This window comes from Perissodus microlepis, chromosome 22, assembly GCF_051167445.1.
Source record: "Perissodus microlepis isolate ML-2025 ecotype Zambia chromosome 22, ASM5116744v1, whole genome shotgun sequence".
Taxonomy (NCBI): Eukaryota; Metazoa; Chordata; class Actinopteri; order Cichliformes; family Cichlidae; genus Perissodus; species Perissodus microlepis.
Window position 1 is genome coordinate 25,806,883 of NC_140481.1, and position 18,405 is coordinate 25,825,287.

Here is an 18,405-nt window from a genome sequence, read left to right on the forward strand (position 1 = left end):
ATACAAATTGGAAGGGAAGGAACATCTTTGGAGATATTTGCAAATTAGATATTGTGTGATGTTGAAGTTCAGAAGGAGACATGGATATCTTGTTCTAAATCTTATGAATATTCCTCGGGAGCGCCACACAGCATAATGCTTTTATAAGTTGGTAAATGATAATAGAAGTGGGTGTTCGAAAATTAAAACTTTGTGGCAGAAAGATTTAAATGCACCAAATGTAAAAGTGAGGTGTGGACTTTCCTACATTGTTTTTGGGAATGTTCCCTTAAAGCTCCTTTTTGGAAGGAAGTCGTCACACTTTTAAAAGGTTGTTCAGGATCAGAAGTGCCCTTAACTCCTGAATTGTGTTTGTTAGGAGACTGTTCTCATATTCCAAGAATTCATAATAATATTTTTACGGTTGTTATGGTTGGACTGGTAACTGCATCAAGGGTTATCCTCAGGCACTGGAAGACTACAGGACTTCCTGAGCTGAAAGACTGGATCAGAGCAATGGCAGAGACTGCTTCCTATGAGTCCATGCTGAATAAACTTAAAAATGATACAAAAGACAAAGATACAATTTGGGACTACTTTTGGAGCTATCTGAAGCACACAGGAAATCACGACCATAATACCATAATCTGAAGGATTATTAACTGTGACTACCAGCCAATATGTTACTTTACTGTCATTTTTAGTTGCCCGTTTCTGTTTCTTCTTTCAGAACCTACTGTAAGTTAGCTTCTCTTTCCTCTCTTAGACTTTTAAGGAGAGGGATGCACACCAGCAGTTTTCTTGGTTTCTCTCTCCCCCCCACCTCCCCTCTTATACAGGTTTAAGTATATGTTTTCAAAAAACTTGCAAAATCTGCATGTTACATTTCCTCAGATTCACAGGTTATTCTGATAAGCTAAGGTGATGCACACTGTGACCTCTGGGTTCAGAATGTGTTTCACTTGTGTTGTCAGTAAAACCTGCCATGCAAGCTTATGTAAAACAATAACACTAGAGAACACAGAAAACAGTACAAAGACCACATATTAAATGTTAATACTGAAAGGTCTTATTGTTTTCTTGATGGACAATAACTCGGGTATAATATTGTTTTTCTTTTTAAAGACTGGGAACGTTGACCCAGATAGATAAAGACACAGGCATATCCAAGATGTGTTTGAATCACACAGTGACTGCTGACTCCTGTTCCTCAGACTTACTGGTGCTCTTAGTGACAATGGTATCCTGGATGCTTATTAAACTCTAAGAGCTGGCTCAACAGGTTTGATCCCAGTGACGTCGCTGCTGATGGTGTAACTGTATCGCCATGTGAGGCAGACAATGGGAACAGGAATTATAAACTTCTCGTGGACATTTTTGTAGTTGATGTGACACATCAAACACGCCTCTACGCCCTCACTCCTCAAGGACAATGAGGCAAACGTAGAAAGAGTGGACACACAAATTCCTTTTTTAATAGAGCTAGTTGGTTGTGTTTAAATCAGTTTTGACTTATTTATAGCACTGATGACTCTGCCATCATTGATCGAGGTTTCCTTCAGAGTATTGCCAGCTGCTGTTGAGTGACATCAGCCAGGAAATGGACTGAGGTCTGCACTTGTAGCAGACAAACATTTTTATCTTAACATTAAAGCTGAGAGCAGCTATTTAGCTGACAGAGTCTGATTAGAGGACACAGACAGATAAAGGGGAGAAAAAAACTGCAAGAACAAAGCAAATGACTGGCAACAGAGCAATCCGTATGAAGGCTGTGATCCTAAAGTTGCACACACTCGAAAATTTGAAAACAAGAAAAGAAAACTAAAGCGTTTATTTCACCATTTACTGCCACCAACATAAACATTTAATTTAAATAAATCAAAAGCAAGTTTACTTCCTGTCAACGTCTGTGACACCTAACGTTGAAGAAGGCAAGGTAATGCTCAGATTCACTAATCTGAGTTATCACCATGCACCTCACTAAAAAAATGCAAGTGCAAAAACTTCAGAGTGCAGTTTTATTCAACACAGTTGTGAAAGAATAACAACATGATTAAACAGTTAATTTACACCTTATAAAGTTACTTTCACGCTTGTACCAGATACTGCTGGTAAATACAAGGTGAAGGGCTTTTTAATGGTAAGTAAACATGTAACAAACTGTAAAAAAAAAAGAAACAACAAAAAAACCCAACAACCCAAAACAGATGAGACACCTTATCCAAATAATAATAATAATGATAATAATAATACTATAGTGCATCTGGAAGGTGATTCCTATACAAGTAAACCATTAACGCCGGTCAGTTTGACGTAGGCATTGTGAAATAAAGTGTTTCTAACTTAGATCATATATGTTTAGACAGCTTTGAATTTTTGGCACAGCAGCTTACCGACTTCAGAAATCTTCCATCAGGTGATAAATTACTACAAGAGCTGGTTATTGTGATTTTCTGAGTTAAATTTCTGTCAGTCTGTGATACTCTGAATGTGCAACAGATTGTAAACATGTAAATCCTGGTAGAAAAATACTTCATAACTATGTTTTTTGTCGTTATTATTATTAGGATCCTATTAAAGCTGGTTGTAAGAAGTTTTCAGTGGTTCTCTTGAACGCCACTACCTAAAGAAAACGCTGTGCGGGTTTAAAGTGCAGAACGGCAAAGCTTCCTCCACTTTGTGCTTGTAATTCCTCCTCATTTGTTTCTTTTTCACTCTATTTTTTTCTTTATTTAGAAGTCCCAAGAATATTGGATCAGTCATCCCGATAAGTTGGCACTCTTAACACATGTTTAATTAAGTCTCTTCCACAAGATCGTGCGGTGGGTTTTCTTGCTCAAAAACCTCCCTTATTCGTGCTATGCAGACTTCTGCGGCCACATCCGTCTCCTTGGAGAGCTGGTACAGGCTGAGGAAGCCATGTGGGAGGTCCTTCGCCACTGTCAGACTCACAGGTTGGCCCATGTCTCGAAGCTTCTTGGCAAACATCACAGAGTCGTCCAGCAGGGCATCGAGAGCAGAGGCCTGCGTGGGAGGAAGAGTCAATTCAAATTCTGCTGTGAGTAATAGACTGCAGTTCAACTCACACTGGACTTTATATGAGGAGAAATCAAGTAAGCTAAATGTTAAAAGTGCATTTTGTATCTAGTACATTTTCTAGAGCATCTGTCCCGTTGAGCCACTGTGTGACTCAGCTACCAATGATCAGTGAGTGCTACATATTGTCTCAAATGACAATCTCGAAGCACCTGTGATTGGACCTCTGCCTGTGGTCAAATTTTCTCCTCGTTCCTCTCACAAAACTTTTCTTTTACCCTTTCTAAATGTATCTAAATGGGTTCCATGTGCCTCCCTGTTCTGCAGCCTTTTGAGCCAGCCACAGCAATAAAGTTGCTTTAGAAACACTCTCTTGTTATGTCTTTCTGCTGGAGTCATAATCAATGTTTTTCTATTCCATCTATTTTTTTCTGTTCAGGCGAGAGATCTGGGGCTCATCCCAACTGTCGTAGGGCAGAGACAGGGTACACAATAGACAGTCTGTCAAAAGACTAACACAATAGCCCTTTTCCAGTGGTACCTACTCAGTTCGGCTCAACTCAGTTTTTAGGGTTTTCCATTAAGTGATAGTACTTGGTAACAGTTACTTTTTAAGTACCTGCTCAACCGGGATTTCAAATGAGCGAAGTTGATCTGAAAAGGTGACGTCAATGGACTGCATGCCACTGATTGTCCAATCAATGGCATCACTCAATGAGTCATGAGAGCAACTCTTTCACAAAAAAACAAAACCAGCATTTCGAAGACCAGAATAAAAACGAACACTGTGGCTCATACGTCAGACAAAAAGCCATACACAGAGCAGTAGGTACAGTGGCTTGCAAAAGTATTTGGCCCCCTTGAACTTTCCCACATTTTGTCACATTACAGCCACAAACATGAATCAATTTTATTGGAATTCCACGTGAAAGACCAACACAAAGTGGCGTACACGTGAGAAGTGGAACAAAAATCATACATGATTCCAAACATTTTTTACAAATAAATAACTGCAAAGTGGGGTGTGTGTAATTATTCAGCCCTCTTTGGTCTGAGTGCAGTCAGTTGCCCATAGACATGCCTCATGAGTGCTAATGACTAAATAGAGTGCACCTGTGTGTAATCTAACGTCAGTACAAATACAGCTGCTCTGTGATGGCCTCAGAGGTTGTCTAAGAGAATATTGGGAGCAACAACACCATGAAGTCCACAGAACACACCAGACAGGTCAGGGATAAAGTTATTGAGAAATTTAAAGCAGGCTTAGGCTACAAAAACATTTCCCAAGCCTTGAACATCCCACGGAGCACTGTTCAAGCCATCATTCAGGAATGGAAGGAGTCTGGCACAACTGCAAACCTACAAAGACAAGGCCGTCCACCTAAACTCACAGGCCGAACAAGGAGAGCGCTGATCAGAAATGCAGCCAAGAGGCCCATGGTGACTCTGGACGAGCTGCAGAGATCTACAGCTCAGGTGGGGGAATCTGTCCATAGGACAACTATTAGTCGTGCACTGCACAAAGTTGGCCTTTATGGAAGAGTGGCAAGAAGAAAGCCATTGTTAACAGAAACCCATAAGAAGTCCCGTTTGCAGTTTGCCACAAGCCATGTGGTCCATCTAATCTGACTGAGCTGGAGCTGTTTTGCAAAGAAGAATGGGCAAGGATTTCAGTCTCTAGATGTGCAAAGCTGGTAGAGACATACCCTAAAAGACTGGCAGCTGTAATTGCAGCAAAAGGTGGTTTATTTGTAAAAAATGTTTGGAATCATGTACGATTTTCGTTCCACTTCTCACGTGTACACCACTTTGTATTGGTCTTTCATGTGGAATTCCAATAAAATTGCTGTAATGTGACAAAGTTCAAGGGGGCCGAATACTTCTGCAAGCCACTGTATACCATCGCCTCGATGTCCTCCATTGTCACCTTGTTTGTGTCAGACACAGATGACATCACAGGACTTTTGACCGCTTTCCCATAATGCCCCGATGGACATTTATGTGGTGCTTAGTTGTAATGGAAAACAACTAAAACAGAGTAGAGTCAAGTTGAGTCAAGGCGAGCAGAGAAGGCACTAGTGGAAAAGAGGCAACAGACATGCTCATCGATCTAACCCCATGATTGGAGAACCAGTCAAGAAGGCCACCGCTAGTAAGCAGTGACTGAACTTCAAAATAAAAGTGTGGGGATTGTTGTTATCCACTGGTTAGAGTGATAATTAAATAAAGAAAAAAAATAGTTTCAAATATACTTTGGGCAGCCTTTAGTATACATGGGCGAATATATGTATACACCCATGTATACTGGATGTCTATGAGTGTGAAGCCCATGGGCAAAACTGATCAACTAAAGAAAAAGACAGAGGTGTCTATTGTGTGACAACAAATCGAGTTTTATGGCTAGAAATTCCAAAAGTTGCCCAAACCCTAATCTAAACATGAAGTCTTTCCATCTCCTTTCTTACCACTATGTGTACAGGTGGCAGGCCTTTCAGCATGCTGTTGGGAGCCAGCAGGGGTGACACAAATGGATTCTTTATAACTGGACAGGATGTTGGGTTCACCATAGCAAGAGACTCAGAGCGCAGAGGCTCAAAGCCTTGTGGGTAACAGAGCTGAGCTGCAGAGTTGGGTACGGAAGCTTGGTTGGACATGTGGGTTTCAGTCTGTCTCTGTGAAGACGAGCGGGAGAGCGAGTGACCTGAAGTCCGCCTTGGGTCCAGAAAGGACTGGATCCAGTTAGAGGCTCCCTGAGTGAGATCACTGAGCAGCATGGCCGTATCTCTACTCAGAGTGCTCAGAGTGCTGCTCCCCATTGCAGGCTGCACCGTCTGGTAGTCTATACCTGAGAGGATACCAACGTTTGGTCAGCAGAGGAAACAACCGTGAAGAAAAACAAACAAACAACAACAAAAAACCCACACACGACTCTGGCACACACTTATGAATTATTAGAGAATATCCACTGAACTACAAATCAGTAGATATGCCCAATACCTAAGAGTTTTACAAGTACTTTTTAAGGTACTTTAAAAAATAGGGTGTTCTATTGCTTATACATGAGAAGAATTTGTCACATATGAACAGAGGCTGGGGTCTTTCTGTATCCAGCTCAATCCCACAGTCCAAAAACATGCTATTAGTGATTTTAAAGTGGCCATGGATGAGAGGTAGATAGAGGGTTTGACCGTGTAACCATACAGAGCACTGTATGGTTATAAGAGGGTTGTATTTCAAAGTCTTTTCAGCGGTTAGTAAGTTGTACTTGAGAAAAACAACTGAAAACAACAGCTTCAGAAGCACTTGGGATTAAATCCATCGAACATCTATTGAATAACTCTTGGATTATCTTTGACAGAGACCTTCTGCTTCAGTCTCAAATATAACTGATGATCGTGAACAGTTGTATCACAACTACTACCCAACTACAACTTTGAGACTTTATTCCAGTAAGTCTTCTCATTTTCACCTTGATTTAAATCTAGATGTACTATTGTCTGTATACCAATAGAGTCTTGGGGGATTACAACACTCAGTCTCTTTTTGACCCTGAAACACTTCTTGGGTGCGGCTGGGTGCAAGAAGACAAACGCAACAAGTGCCATCGTTAAAAAACAACAACTCAGCAACCTAAAAGAAACCAGATGAAGAACGGCAAAACAAATGGAAGATATGTGAAATATGAGCATTAATGGATTGGTGAGGCTGTGCTGGCTTTATTGTTTGGCTTATTACGCCAGTAATGAAGTCAGAGAATGAGAGGCAGTGGTGGAGTGAGCCAAAAAATAAATAAAGAGAGGGAGCAGTGTCAGTAAAAACAAAGCGGTGAATCATAAAAATAATGCGTTATTTTCAGACTGTTTTACAGCAGTTACATTCCAGAGCGCTAATAAACACACCCAGATCTCTGCTGCTCATAACTGACGAGCAGGCTTCATCACGTCTGCTGCGGCTCCTTTGTGTGTATCAACCGTCACATTGACATTCAGCTCTGAAATGCATTGAGACAGCCAGGATGTAATCTGCTCTGTACATTTTTAATAATAGATTCTGTGATTCGTCTCTACGCCAGCCGACTAATTTGCCTATACAAACCTTCAAATTTTAGCCAAAATTATCTTTTTAAAAGTTAATTATCTGGAAATTATCAGAAAGCAGATCAAACTTCCAGAGTACCAGTGCTGGTTTTTGTTACTCTGCATCACAGACATTAAATTGGTGCAGGGCTGCTAGTATATCCCATGATATTGATGCTTATAGAAAAAAACTGTGCTTTTGGCTTTAGATTGTGACACTTGGATTAACTGTAAAATTGTTTGGTTCTAGTTTTTAACAGAGCTTAAGGTTGTTTATTAAGTAGGTATATCCTGAATCTATGACGGCTACAACTTACATGAGGATGTAACTTGTAAATATATTTACAGATATTAAGGAAAATGTTTGCATGGCTTCATTAAATATACCAAATTATACCCAGTCTGCCAGCAGACTCAGCTCAACTCAGTTCTCTTTATATAGTGCCATATTACAGCAACAGTTACCTCAAGGCGCTTTACATCGTTTTTGTAGGCTAAACCCCAACAATAATACAGAGAAAACAGCGAAAACCCAACAATCAGATGTCCCCTATGAGCAAGCGCTTTGGCGACACTGGAAAGGAAAAACTCCCTTTTAACAGGAAGAAACCTCCGGCAGAATGAGGCTCGGGGGGGGGGGCGGCCATTGTTGAAATTATGTCATTATTTCCCAGTTTAAAAATGGCTGTGGTATGACAGCAAAAGCGGAACCACAGACAAACTGATCTAGTTTTTGTTTCTGTATATAGTACAGGTCCACTCAGACAAAGCATGAAACACTTATATATTATTAGAATGACGGTGATAAATACATGTCTTTGTTTTTGGTAATTAACTAAATATGAGTGAAAACTATATATGGTTGTGAACAACAGGTCACATGACTGAAACCTTCCAGTTTTTGCTTTGGCAGTTATGCGTGGCTGACAACAGGAAGACATCTAGGCGGTGCAATGAAGATTAAATCGAAGGTAGGCACAGATTTTGTTTTTAGTACATGCTTAATTAGAAGTTTGACAGGGCAGACAAATTGTAAGTTTTTCCTCCCGCATTTGATGGTTTATACATAAATCGTCTTGATATTCTGTGTTCTTGTCAGGTGGCACCTGGATGTACTTGTGTTAAATGATCTGTAAAACAACACACCTGATCTCCGTGCAGGCACACATGCCCTGCACACACACATACCTGCATAAGCATTAATGCACTTGGTGAGTACACCTAGAGGCAACAGCGGGTCAATGAGAGTGAGCAGGCGGGAGGGTGAGGCATCGGTGGTGAGCAAAGTGGCGGGGTAGGCGGCCATAATGCCGTCAGGGATTCGGATGCCGGTGGATATGGCCTTCATGGACACGGTGATGCAGAGATTCCCTCCAGCACTGTCGCCTGCCAGACAAACTCGCTCTGCAGTGGAGCCTGATAATAAAAACAAAAATAATTCCCACAATAATTCTTTGGGACCATGGCTGCAGATTCAGATGTGCTGTTGTGATATTTTTAAACTGTAAAAATACTTCCTGCCATGATTTTGTCAATCTAGTGCTCAATCTACTACTTGCAGTAAATGCAGTCATTTATGTGCGGTGTACTGTTGTGTACTTTTTTTTTTTTACTTAAGATATCTCAGACTATTTATCATCTGTTTTTAAATTAATCTCTCATGAGAAAAAATTAAACGAGAAAATTCCTATGGTATAAAAAGTAGAGAGTGGGGTAAAGGATGATTTTATGAACAGTTTCAAAAATTCTCAGAAAAACTTATAAGAAAGATGAAATTTGAAAAAATAGGTTATTATGGACTGGTTTTACTGGTTTGCCCCACTTTAAATCAAATTAGGCAACATGTGATCCATTAATTACAATGAGTTTAGCTTTACAGTAATATAACACACACTGACCCAGCAGATGACAGTTATTCAGTGCCCAGCAGTAGGCGTAAAAACATTCCTCTAGAGCTCTGGGAAAGGGTGCTTCAGGTGACAGAGAGTAGTCGACGGAGAGGACCGGGACATTCAGCTCCTTCGACCAGCTGCGAAGATAGTTCTGCAACACGAGTGGGTTAAAAGGCATGCGATTAATTTATTTTCACAGGAATGCAAGATCTAGTGCTACCTGTTACTATTATTATCATTGGAATTTGAGTAGAATTAATCAGAACAGCTATGACAGATTAAAAAAAAAAAGAAAAAAGTCTGTCTTCTGTAGTGTACCTCGTGAGATTTCGAAGTCTGGGCCACAAAGCCCCCTCCATGGAAGTGGATGAGCAGCCAGGGGGAGCGAGGCTGTTTCTGTACCCAGGGCAGATGGGTGGAGATGGGGGGAGGCTTAGCACGGGACAAAACTAGAAGCTCTTCACTGTCCTGTAAAGTGAAAGGATGAGGAATGAGATCATAAAATAAAGGAAACAAAGCAATCAAGTCTTTTAACAGAAGTCATCTTTCAGCATGTGTACAACCACATTTTTGCAGCTCTCTAATGAAAACCTTGAATATTTCCCCTGTGCTCATTTTTCATTGCCCATCTATAAGCAAATTTTACTGGTTACTAAAATAGCTCTACTAGTTTTATCCAATCTCAAAAACACATAATACAAAAAATACAGAATGTATTTACTGCGCTTATTCTGTAAAAAGTCTGATCCTCACCATATTGGTCAGTCGTGTCAACAACTGTATTTACATATTATAGTCTTTTAAATGCCTTCTCTACATAAAATGTATTTTTTTTTTCTTCTTCTACTCTACGAGTTGTTGACCTTCACCTGTCCTTCTCGGAGATCATAGGAGATCAGACGCATGTGGACTGGCCCGGGGCCCCAGTGAGCTATTGGAGGTGACACAGTGACAGACAGCCTGGGGTCGGAGGCCAGAGGAAGGCGTAGAGTGACAGGAGGCACGGTCATGGTGAAGTTTACTTGCACTTGTTTGGAGGCTATTCTGCTGAAGCCCTGAAGAGTAAGAAATGGAAGAAAGTTCAAATGCTGAAGATAACTTTAGGTAAAAGACAAGCAAAAGAAGGAGTCTGTGATACTGCCTACTGTTAATAGGCCGGACTCTGTGAGGTTCCAGAAGGACTTCCAGAACTGCATGTCCAGATTCTGGGTAATGCGCTCAAACTCAGCGCCCCGGAGCTCTGGATCAATAACATACTTCCCTGATGTGAGGAGAGACAAGGCTGCTGTTCCTAAAGGAGGACAGATACTTATGATGGTTAAAGGTAAAAATGCCCATTCAGAAGAAGGAAATGTAACTTTTGACAACATCCTAAATAAAAAAAAAAAAACCTCACCTAAGCCAGACTGTTGTTTACCATAGATTTCTCCATATGAAACCATACTTATGACAACAGTCTGCAGGAACGGGCGAATGGAAGGGGAGTACTGTGAAACAAAATAAGAGGGGCATTTAATAACTTCATTCAAAAGACAGGCATCTTACTTATTTTTACAAGTATTAATTACCACCACAAAACATAAGAGACTTGTGTGAAAGACCTAGGGATCGGTTCACCCTGCCTGGGACAGGGTTACCAGGGGCTCGCCCTGGAACCAGGCCCAGGAGCATCTGGTGGCTTGGCCTTAGTCCATGGGGCCCAGTGTAAACTTGCCTAATCTGCATATAGTAAGCGTAATGAGCCTATATTACAGTACTTAATGATAGTCTGTGAAGTCTTTGCTTTTATTTCTAAATAATAAAAATAAATGGAATTTAAGCTGCCAGAAATTAAATCGCAGTTAAAATCCTTTTCATGTTTTTATTAGGGGAAAGGTCTAAACCTACTGCAGGGCTGCAGGTGGCAGAATTGACAAATCAAACCAACAAAAAAAATAATAATAATAATAAAACAATAAAGTTGATTACAAATATGTCTCCACTGTTGGCTGACCTGAAAGCCCAGACAGCGGCCGTAGAAACACGCTTTGTGCATGGAGGAGTACTCCTGCACAAAGCTGCGGCTCAGGTCCTTGTCCTGCAGGGAGTACAGCTGGCCGCAGTCGTTGTCGTTGATCAGCTGCTGGGCGAGATGGAGAAGAGCTCGGAGCTGGCAAAGGGCGCTGCAGTACGCCTCCATCTCAGACGTGTTGTGGTCAACCCTGAAGAAGGGGTTGCTGTAACTGGAGGCAATGTAACGGGCTTTGTGGATGATGTGCAAAAGGCAAGCCTCCAAGACCTGAAAGAAACAACACGATGAGAGGTTGGAAGGCAATGATACATGAAATGCACATGTTTATTATGGCTTTTCATGAAATATAGTTAATTTTAAAAAAGGCTCTCATGCAGCCCAATCACACACTGAGATGATGGGCTTTTTATATCTGTAGTGATTATTATAACATTTATGATGTGCTCCAAAACCTATGAAAATTTAAGATTGTTTTAATCTTGGTTCAATCTTGGTACCTACTATATAAATATTAGGAAGAACTACATTTCACAGTAGTGTAACCACCAAACCTTAAACCACACAGGAAGTCAACCATTTTTAAACCATTAAAGAATTTTGTGGTTGTTTTCCAATTTGCAGAGTTTGTACTTTAACTCACTGCAGACAATTAATCAGACTGATATCATATTTTGTCAGTCTTCTACAGACTTTTGCATTACTTAGTTTGTTTGTTAATTGCTAATTTGTTTTATTCCTATGCACAATGTCTAATATTTCTCATGCTTTAGGAGTGCCTGTATAACTCAAGATATCAACAGATTTTTTTTAAATTTAAGGTTTACACATAAAAAAGATCTCTTGAACTGAATTGATATTTAATTTAATTGATATTTTTATATTGTCGCTGAATTTCTATAAACTTGAAAAAAAAAACCCAAAACAAACTCAAATGAAAAACCTAAATGGAAAAATATGTTAACTGAGCAAAAACAATAGGGTCCAACCCTCCCATGATCCTGAACTCGATAAGCAGAAGAAAATGGATAAACAGATCAATAAAAATTAGTGAATCGGTACTTGAATCGTCTGAACCCCACACTTCTAATATTTGCAGAAATACAAATATTAAAATGTTGTTGTTGTTAAAATGCAATAACCTACAATCTAATAAACCAATTTTTTCTAATCATTTAAACCAAAGATCTGAAAAACCAAACACTGTTAGTCACATAACACACACAGTCCAGCCACCGTCATACCTTGACCAGCGTGCGGTAGCCATTCCCGGGTGTTTGTTCATCAAAGTCATAATGGTGATAGACGGCGGTGAAGCTGGTTACTACAGGCTCCAGGGCTCGACCATGTTCCTGAATCTGTTTCACACAAGTGACCAGACGCTCAACAGCAGTGCCGTGTGGCAAATGAGAAGGCCCGCAAAAAACAGAGATGTTGTCTTGGCACACTTTCTCCAAGGTTGCAAACACAACCTCGTGGTCCATTTCTGGGGCTGTGAAGGAAAGAGAGAGAAAGAAGAAGAGACCGCCGAGTGAAACTTGTCATTCATTTGAAGCTCTCTGTGTCGGTTCAGCAAACCTCTGATGTGCGCTTTATACATCTAAATAAAAGACTTAGGGGAAACCCAAAGATCGCAGTGATCTCATTGCAAGTGATTACACTGTATTATCTGTTCAAGGGTTGAAGTTCAACTGACCTCATGAGAGCAGCTGACTGTTATGCAATAAAGAGCAATAAAGATAAGGAGAAAACGTGGCAGTCACAAAATAATAAACAAATCTGTGGAAGACTTCTGTAATGGCAAAGATGGTGCATCTCCAAATGAAAATGAAATGAAACACGCTCTTTATTATAATATAACTGGGAAGGTATCCAGTAGTGTACTGGCCATTGGGTCTGTGCTGCATCATATTGTCAGCAATTAATCTTGCAAAAAATGTTTAAGTAATATAACAATGTCACGTTGCAACATCTTTGCTATAACAACACCATTTACCTTCCCTAACAACGACACATTGCGTGATGTCTTACATCTGATGATTTAGCTGTGGGTTGGGGAACTCCAGGGCTCAAGGTCCGGTGTCCTGCAGGTTTTAAATGTGTCCTTGATCCAATACAGCCGATTCAAATGGCTAAATTACGTTCACAACATGTCATGAAGTCCTCCAGAGATCTGGTAATGAACTAATCATTTGATTCAGGTGTGTTGACCCAGGGTGAGATCTAAAACCTGCAGGACATCAGACCTTGAGGCCTGGAGTTCAACAACCTCCAACACAGAACTTTGCAAAACATGAAACAAAAAACAAACTTCCAACTAAAAAAGGAAACAAACTACATACACAGGGTTTCCCAAAGTGTCGTGGGATTGTCCACCATGGACGCACCACTTTGATATTTGGGTCAGATACCCATTCAATCCCGACTAACAAAAGCTGGATCAGCTGTCAGTGGTAAAGAGCTGATCTATGGGCCCATCTGTTCACCCGTTATGTTTGCTGTAGCACTTGTTGGAATGCTTTTAATTTTTTATTAGGATTATTTCAATTTAACAGTCATGTGTCATAAAGCAGGAATAGAAACTACTATCCTGCACTCCAGAATCAGCAGACTCTGATCAATTAAAGGGAAGTCAAACTAGATGTTTCTTTACACATAAAGAATTCTTCCCGGTCTCTTCCCACAGTGAGGAATAGTTTTTTAATTCAACACTGGTGTCTAATTGGCACCCTATATTGAATTAAAATTAGAAAAAGTTGAATGAATGCGTTCCTAAATATCACACACACACACACAACACAGGAGAGGACATTCACCCACTAAAGATCATATTGCATATGATGATTAATAAAAAGAGCAGTCACAGTTTAACATGCATCGTCGTGCTACATTAAAAGCCATTGTGGAAATGGTCATAGAGACAATGGACCAGTGTGTGTGGTGTGGCTTTACTAAAAAACAGAAAAGTAAAATCTTTCATGTCAGCAGCAGCTGTCAGAGCACAGAGCCTGCAGCGAAGAGTGAAATCGGGACACCGTGCCAAATGTGGAGATGCTCATAAACACTGAAAGCTTTGTCGCAGTTTTGACACATGGTCGATTGTGTTTTTCCATTTCTGGGCAGCACTCCGTGCCTTAGAGAGATGACCTTTAGGCTTCTCACAATATTTTAATGCTATAAGGGCTGCAGTGTGATACACATCTGCCTGCAAAGCCCACTAAACAGCGGTTAGAAACAAGCTCGCACAGATGACAAGGGCTGCAGCTATAGATTATAGTAATCTGCTATTCTATCGCTAATTGAGCAATAATAAATATTCAACAGAGTAAAATGAACTGCTTATTTTTGACATTGCAATGTTTTTATTAGTTTCACTGCAATCCACATTTGTCAAAAAAAACCTTACTGCTGTATTTGCGTGCCATTTCAAAAACATATTTCTTAAGAAAATATTTTCTTAAATGCAAAATTAAATAATCTGAAGTATGGTGATATTAGATAAAAATAGGTATACATACTTACATTAACAGATGGAAAAATAAGAGTTCTGACATTATTATATCTTCAGGATGAAGTAGATTTGGTGTGTGTTGTCTGTGTGTTTACGTGTGGTAGTGAATAAGTGAGTTTGTAAGCCTATAAATGAGCATGTGCAATGAAGAAAAGCGAGTACATCAGCATTCTCAGAACTGAGGCTTGACCTGTGGTTTGATGTAAAATTTCATGGTGCAGGAAAAGTTCTGATGGTGTAGATGCTGATAATGTTAATAATTGATGTTAATAATAATTCAGTGCCCAGCCTTACAGTGCCAGGTCAGTGGCCCATGCAAAACTTTACTGGTTTGCCTTTATTTTTAGATGTTTAAGTAGTTAGTTAACTACTGTGTGTGACTAGCCAAATAGTTGACTAACCGTTGCTACTGTCACTAGTCGGTACCAGATGTAATAGTCATTTAATCTAATTGTTTTATACATTAATTGATACACGATGCCAGTAAATAGTTGTGTCCTAATGTCATGCAACCATCTACTACCAGATGCATATGATGAGAAACGACATTAAATCTGTTAACCTCGGCCTGATTTGTTGTTAACGCTATTATTGCTAGTTCTTTTAAAGGTGAAAAAATTAGATCGCAGATAAACGTATCATGTATGCAGAGGAGTCTAGTCATACATCGAAAGGAGTCAGCTGAGGCCTTCTGGCTAAGGTGTTCCGACCGATGTATGCAGCGGCTGGCCTGGGAACACCTCGACGTTTCCCTTGATAAGCTGGAGGAGGTGGGTGGGGAGAGAGAATTCTCGGCTTCCCTGCTTAGGTTGCTGTCCCCATGACCCAACTTCAGATAAGCAGAAGAAAATGGATGGATGACTTATCGTTTTGTTATTTTAGATTTGAACTTTCATTGAAGCGGTTGCCATGAATTTTCAAACAGCGTGCAAAAAACACGGCACAAAATCACCCTTTTTAGTCACGGTTTATTCATTTTTCAGGTGGTAATTTGTCATGTTTTTAACAACCCATTAACATTTTTGCAGTAACATGTTTTTATATCATATTTAACATCAATTTAGTGTTTTTCTTCTTCACTGTCTGGACTACAATGTGCAATGTTTATAAAGCACCGTGCAAGGTGCTGCACAGTTAAGCAACATGACTCGTTATTGAAGAATGGGATTAAAGGTTTAAACTGTCTTTGTTTAAAAGGCTTTGGACATAAAACAGTTCCCAAATTTGGCTTTATATCTGAGTGTAAATTTTAGTTTTAGCCTAGTTGGTTAGTCTAATTTACTTTCCTTGTTTAGTCGACAAGGGACTTAGTAGCCAGGAACATCCCTAGTTGTAAAACAATTTAATTTCGATTTTATTTAGATTTTATAATAAATATGAAAAATAATGTTATCAAAGAGTTGAAATAATGTCACCCTCTTAGATTCCCCTCTGCTTGTTGTACCTACTGTTGTGACAGAAAACAGTACTGCTTTCATCAGCTTTCAGCAAATTGCCCAATTCAAACATGGTATCAGATTGGGTTAGGAGTTCATCTGAACTTCTCCAGCTTTAGCTTTGGCTTCACACTCAACTATGACACCATCACTGTCACTACTGCTGTTGTGTTATCGGTCTTTTTGTTGAAAAACTGGGGCCTGGATGGATTTAATGTTGTAATACTCTGCATTCACATTGGGGGCTCTTAGATACACTTCTACTACAGGTTTATTTTTAGTGGAAGAAACACTTGCCTTTGAATGGTGACAACTAAGTGTTACAGAGTCGTGGATTAAAGAAAGCACCAAAGCAAATAGATTGTGTTGAGGGGTTTTTTGTGTAATCAAGTTACTTGCTGATTCGCTGCAGGCCTACAGATAACAAAAACTCTGTTCACTTCCCTTTTCTGAGACTGTTCCCAATGTAAAGGTCAAAGTGCAATTTCAAAGAATCATTCAGCTCCACTGTTTCTTAGAAACACCAGTGGTAACTAGGACCCCAGCCACAAATAAACCTCAGTTCTTGGGAACATCATCAGGAACGTTTATTCCTTATGGCTATACTTTGAAGATCTGTGTAAGTTTGTGGAAAAGCCTACAAAAAGAGATCACTTGCACTTCTTTGCATTTTCTTTTTTTTCTCCTGTTGAGCTTTTCAGAAGTCTGATCAGATGATTAATCTTATTTTGTGCTTTTAGACACTATTTAGCTGCAGCTCTTGATATTATTTGGCAACCAATGCCTTTCATATGCTGCAGATCCTTTTTCCCCTTCCTTCACAGACTTGAATGAAACTGCTTTCATGTTAGCCTACTTATCCTCAGCACAGGGCCATCTATCTATGTTTGTCTGTGGAAAAACAACAAAAACTACCTCACAAAAGGGTGGTGCTTGTGGCTCACCATCCATGGCTCCTCACATATGAAACTGCACAACTACTTTATCTTTTACATATACATATATTTTAATACTTGCTACTGGTTTATGTTGTCTAAAGGTAGGATTATTACTGCTCATTAATAAATGAGTCCGTTTTGTTTACATTTTAAACTCCAGTTGTTAAAATGTAAACGAATATCAATGGACAACGCAATCAACACTTAGACCGAAACAACACCCTAAATTATAATTTCACTCTGCCGCTGGCCAGATGTGAAACGTGACTCACTGTTCCACCTGCAATGGTCCGGTTTTGTGATAATATTACAGTGATTCCGTGTTTCAGTTTCGAACTTACATAACCAAAACTAAACTAAATGAGCCATTCGTGGCAGCTTGGTGACATCTGTTTAACGATGAGTCCACGCCTCTTTCGACGTGAGCAAACTTGCTTCCCTGCTAAATCACTAAACAGCTAACAGTAGCTAACACACACCTGTCAGCAACAGCGGTAGCAGGCTGCTCTGTCCGCTATCAGTTGTCTTCCCGGACATTGGTTTCACATTTACAGTCTGTATCATTCCGCGTTTTAAACAGCAAATATGATATCTTAAACGCTGAAAACGCGCCCACTGTCGAAGCTAACGAGCAACAGTTTGCTACCGGTGACAACTTCGCCCATAACGCGAAGTTTCGGGACTGTAAGCTCTTCCTCCTCCAATACTGCCAAATGCCACCGTTTACAAACAGATACAACCACCTAAAACGTCGCTAACGTTTGTTTAGCTGGATAACACTGTGCAGATGAGCCTAACACGACAGATGTTATGTTATGTGGGCGGTTATGTGACTTCGTTGTGTAGTAAATGCCTTCACTCACCTTCCCGCATCTTCTTCCTTGATCTTCTGACGAACTCTGCGAGCGCGCCCGCAGAATGCTGGGTAACGTCATGTGAGAAAAGCGCGTTCACGCGTCTACCATGACACCAGTTAGCATTATTATTAATCCACAGGTGGGATAAAAACAAGGATTATCAATACTGAGCTGCATATTTTGATGCCATGGCAGCCATTATATTATATAATCTGATTTAAATCAAAGTTCTGATGACTAGGACATTTATTCACTATATATTAGTGGCAGGACAGTCAGGACAAGCAAGGCAATTGGTGTCTTCCTTGACAAATTACAAAGTAAAGCAATCTCTGTTCTTTCATCTTAGAGGCCTCTACTACTACTATCAAGATAACTTGAGGATTAACCCTGGGTTGTCTTTACTAAAAAAGGTGGCTCACTTCCTATCGGGGTCCCAAAAAAGTTGATTCTGTTCATTTGGACATATCGTTTTTGTAATAGAGTGAATTGTTGCCCCCCAGTATTCTAACCAAGAATTTCACAACTAGCAACCAGGATTTTAAAAATTTTCAGTGTTAAAGAGGCTGTTGAGGGACTGTTCAAACATAAGAAAAAAACACTGCATGTGGGTCGTGTTGTCAAATATAATGAATCGAAGGAAGATTTTGAGTCATATTTGGAGCAGTTGGA

The 18,405-nt window shown here is 40.0% G+C and overlaps 1 protein-coding gene and 1 long non-coding RNA gene across 2 annotated transcripts; one reads left to right on the forward strand and one right to left on the reverse strand.

Moving 5' to 3' along the window:
- Positions 1-1,983: 1,983 nt before the first annotated feature.
- On the reverse strand, positions 1,984-17,801 carry lipea (lipase, hormone-sensitive a). The gene is made up of 11 exons (XM_084919446.1): positions 17,740-17,801; positions 12,236-12,483; positions 10,977-11,261; positions 10,380-10,470; positions 10,129-10,274; positions 9,853-10,038; positions 9,302-9,451; positions 8,990-9,134; positions 8,280-8,507; positions 5,481-5,860; positions 1,984-3,003 (listed from the first exon to the last, which is right to left on the reverse strand). The coding sequence occupies exons 1-11, from the start codon at positions 17,747-17,749 to the stop codon at positions 2,776-2,778; spliced, it is 2,097 nt and encodes a 698-aa protein (XP_084775572.1). The 5' UTR covers positions 17,750-17,801; the 3' UTR covers positions 1,984-2,775.
- On the forward strand, positions 5,985-8,310 carry LOC146363300 (uncharacterized). Its single transcript, XR_014799241.1, has 3 exons — positions 5,985-6,464; positions 8,005-8,062; positions 8,191-8,310. It is a non-coding gene; the product is annotated as an uncharacterized LOC146363300 (long non-coding RNA).
- Positions 17,802-18,405: the final 604 nt, after the last annotated feature.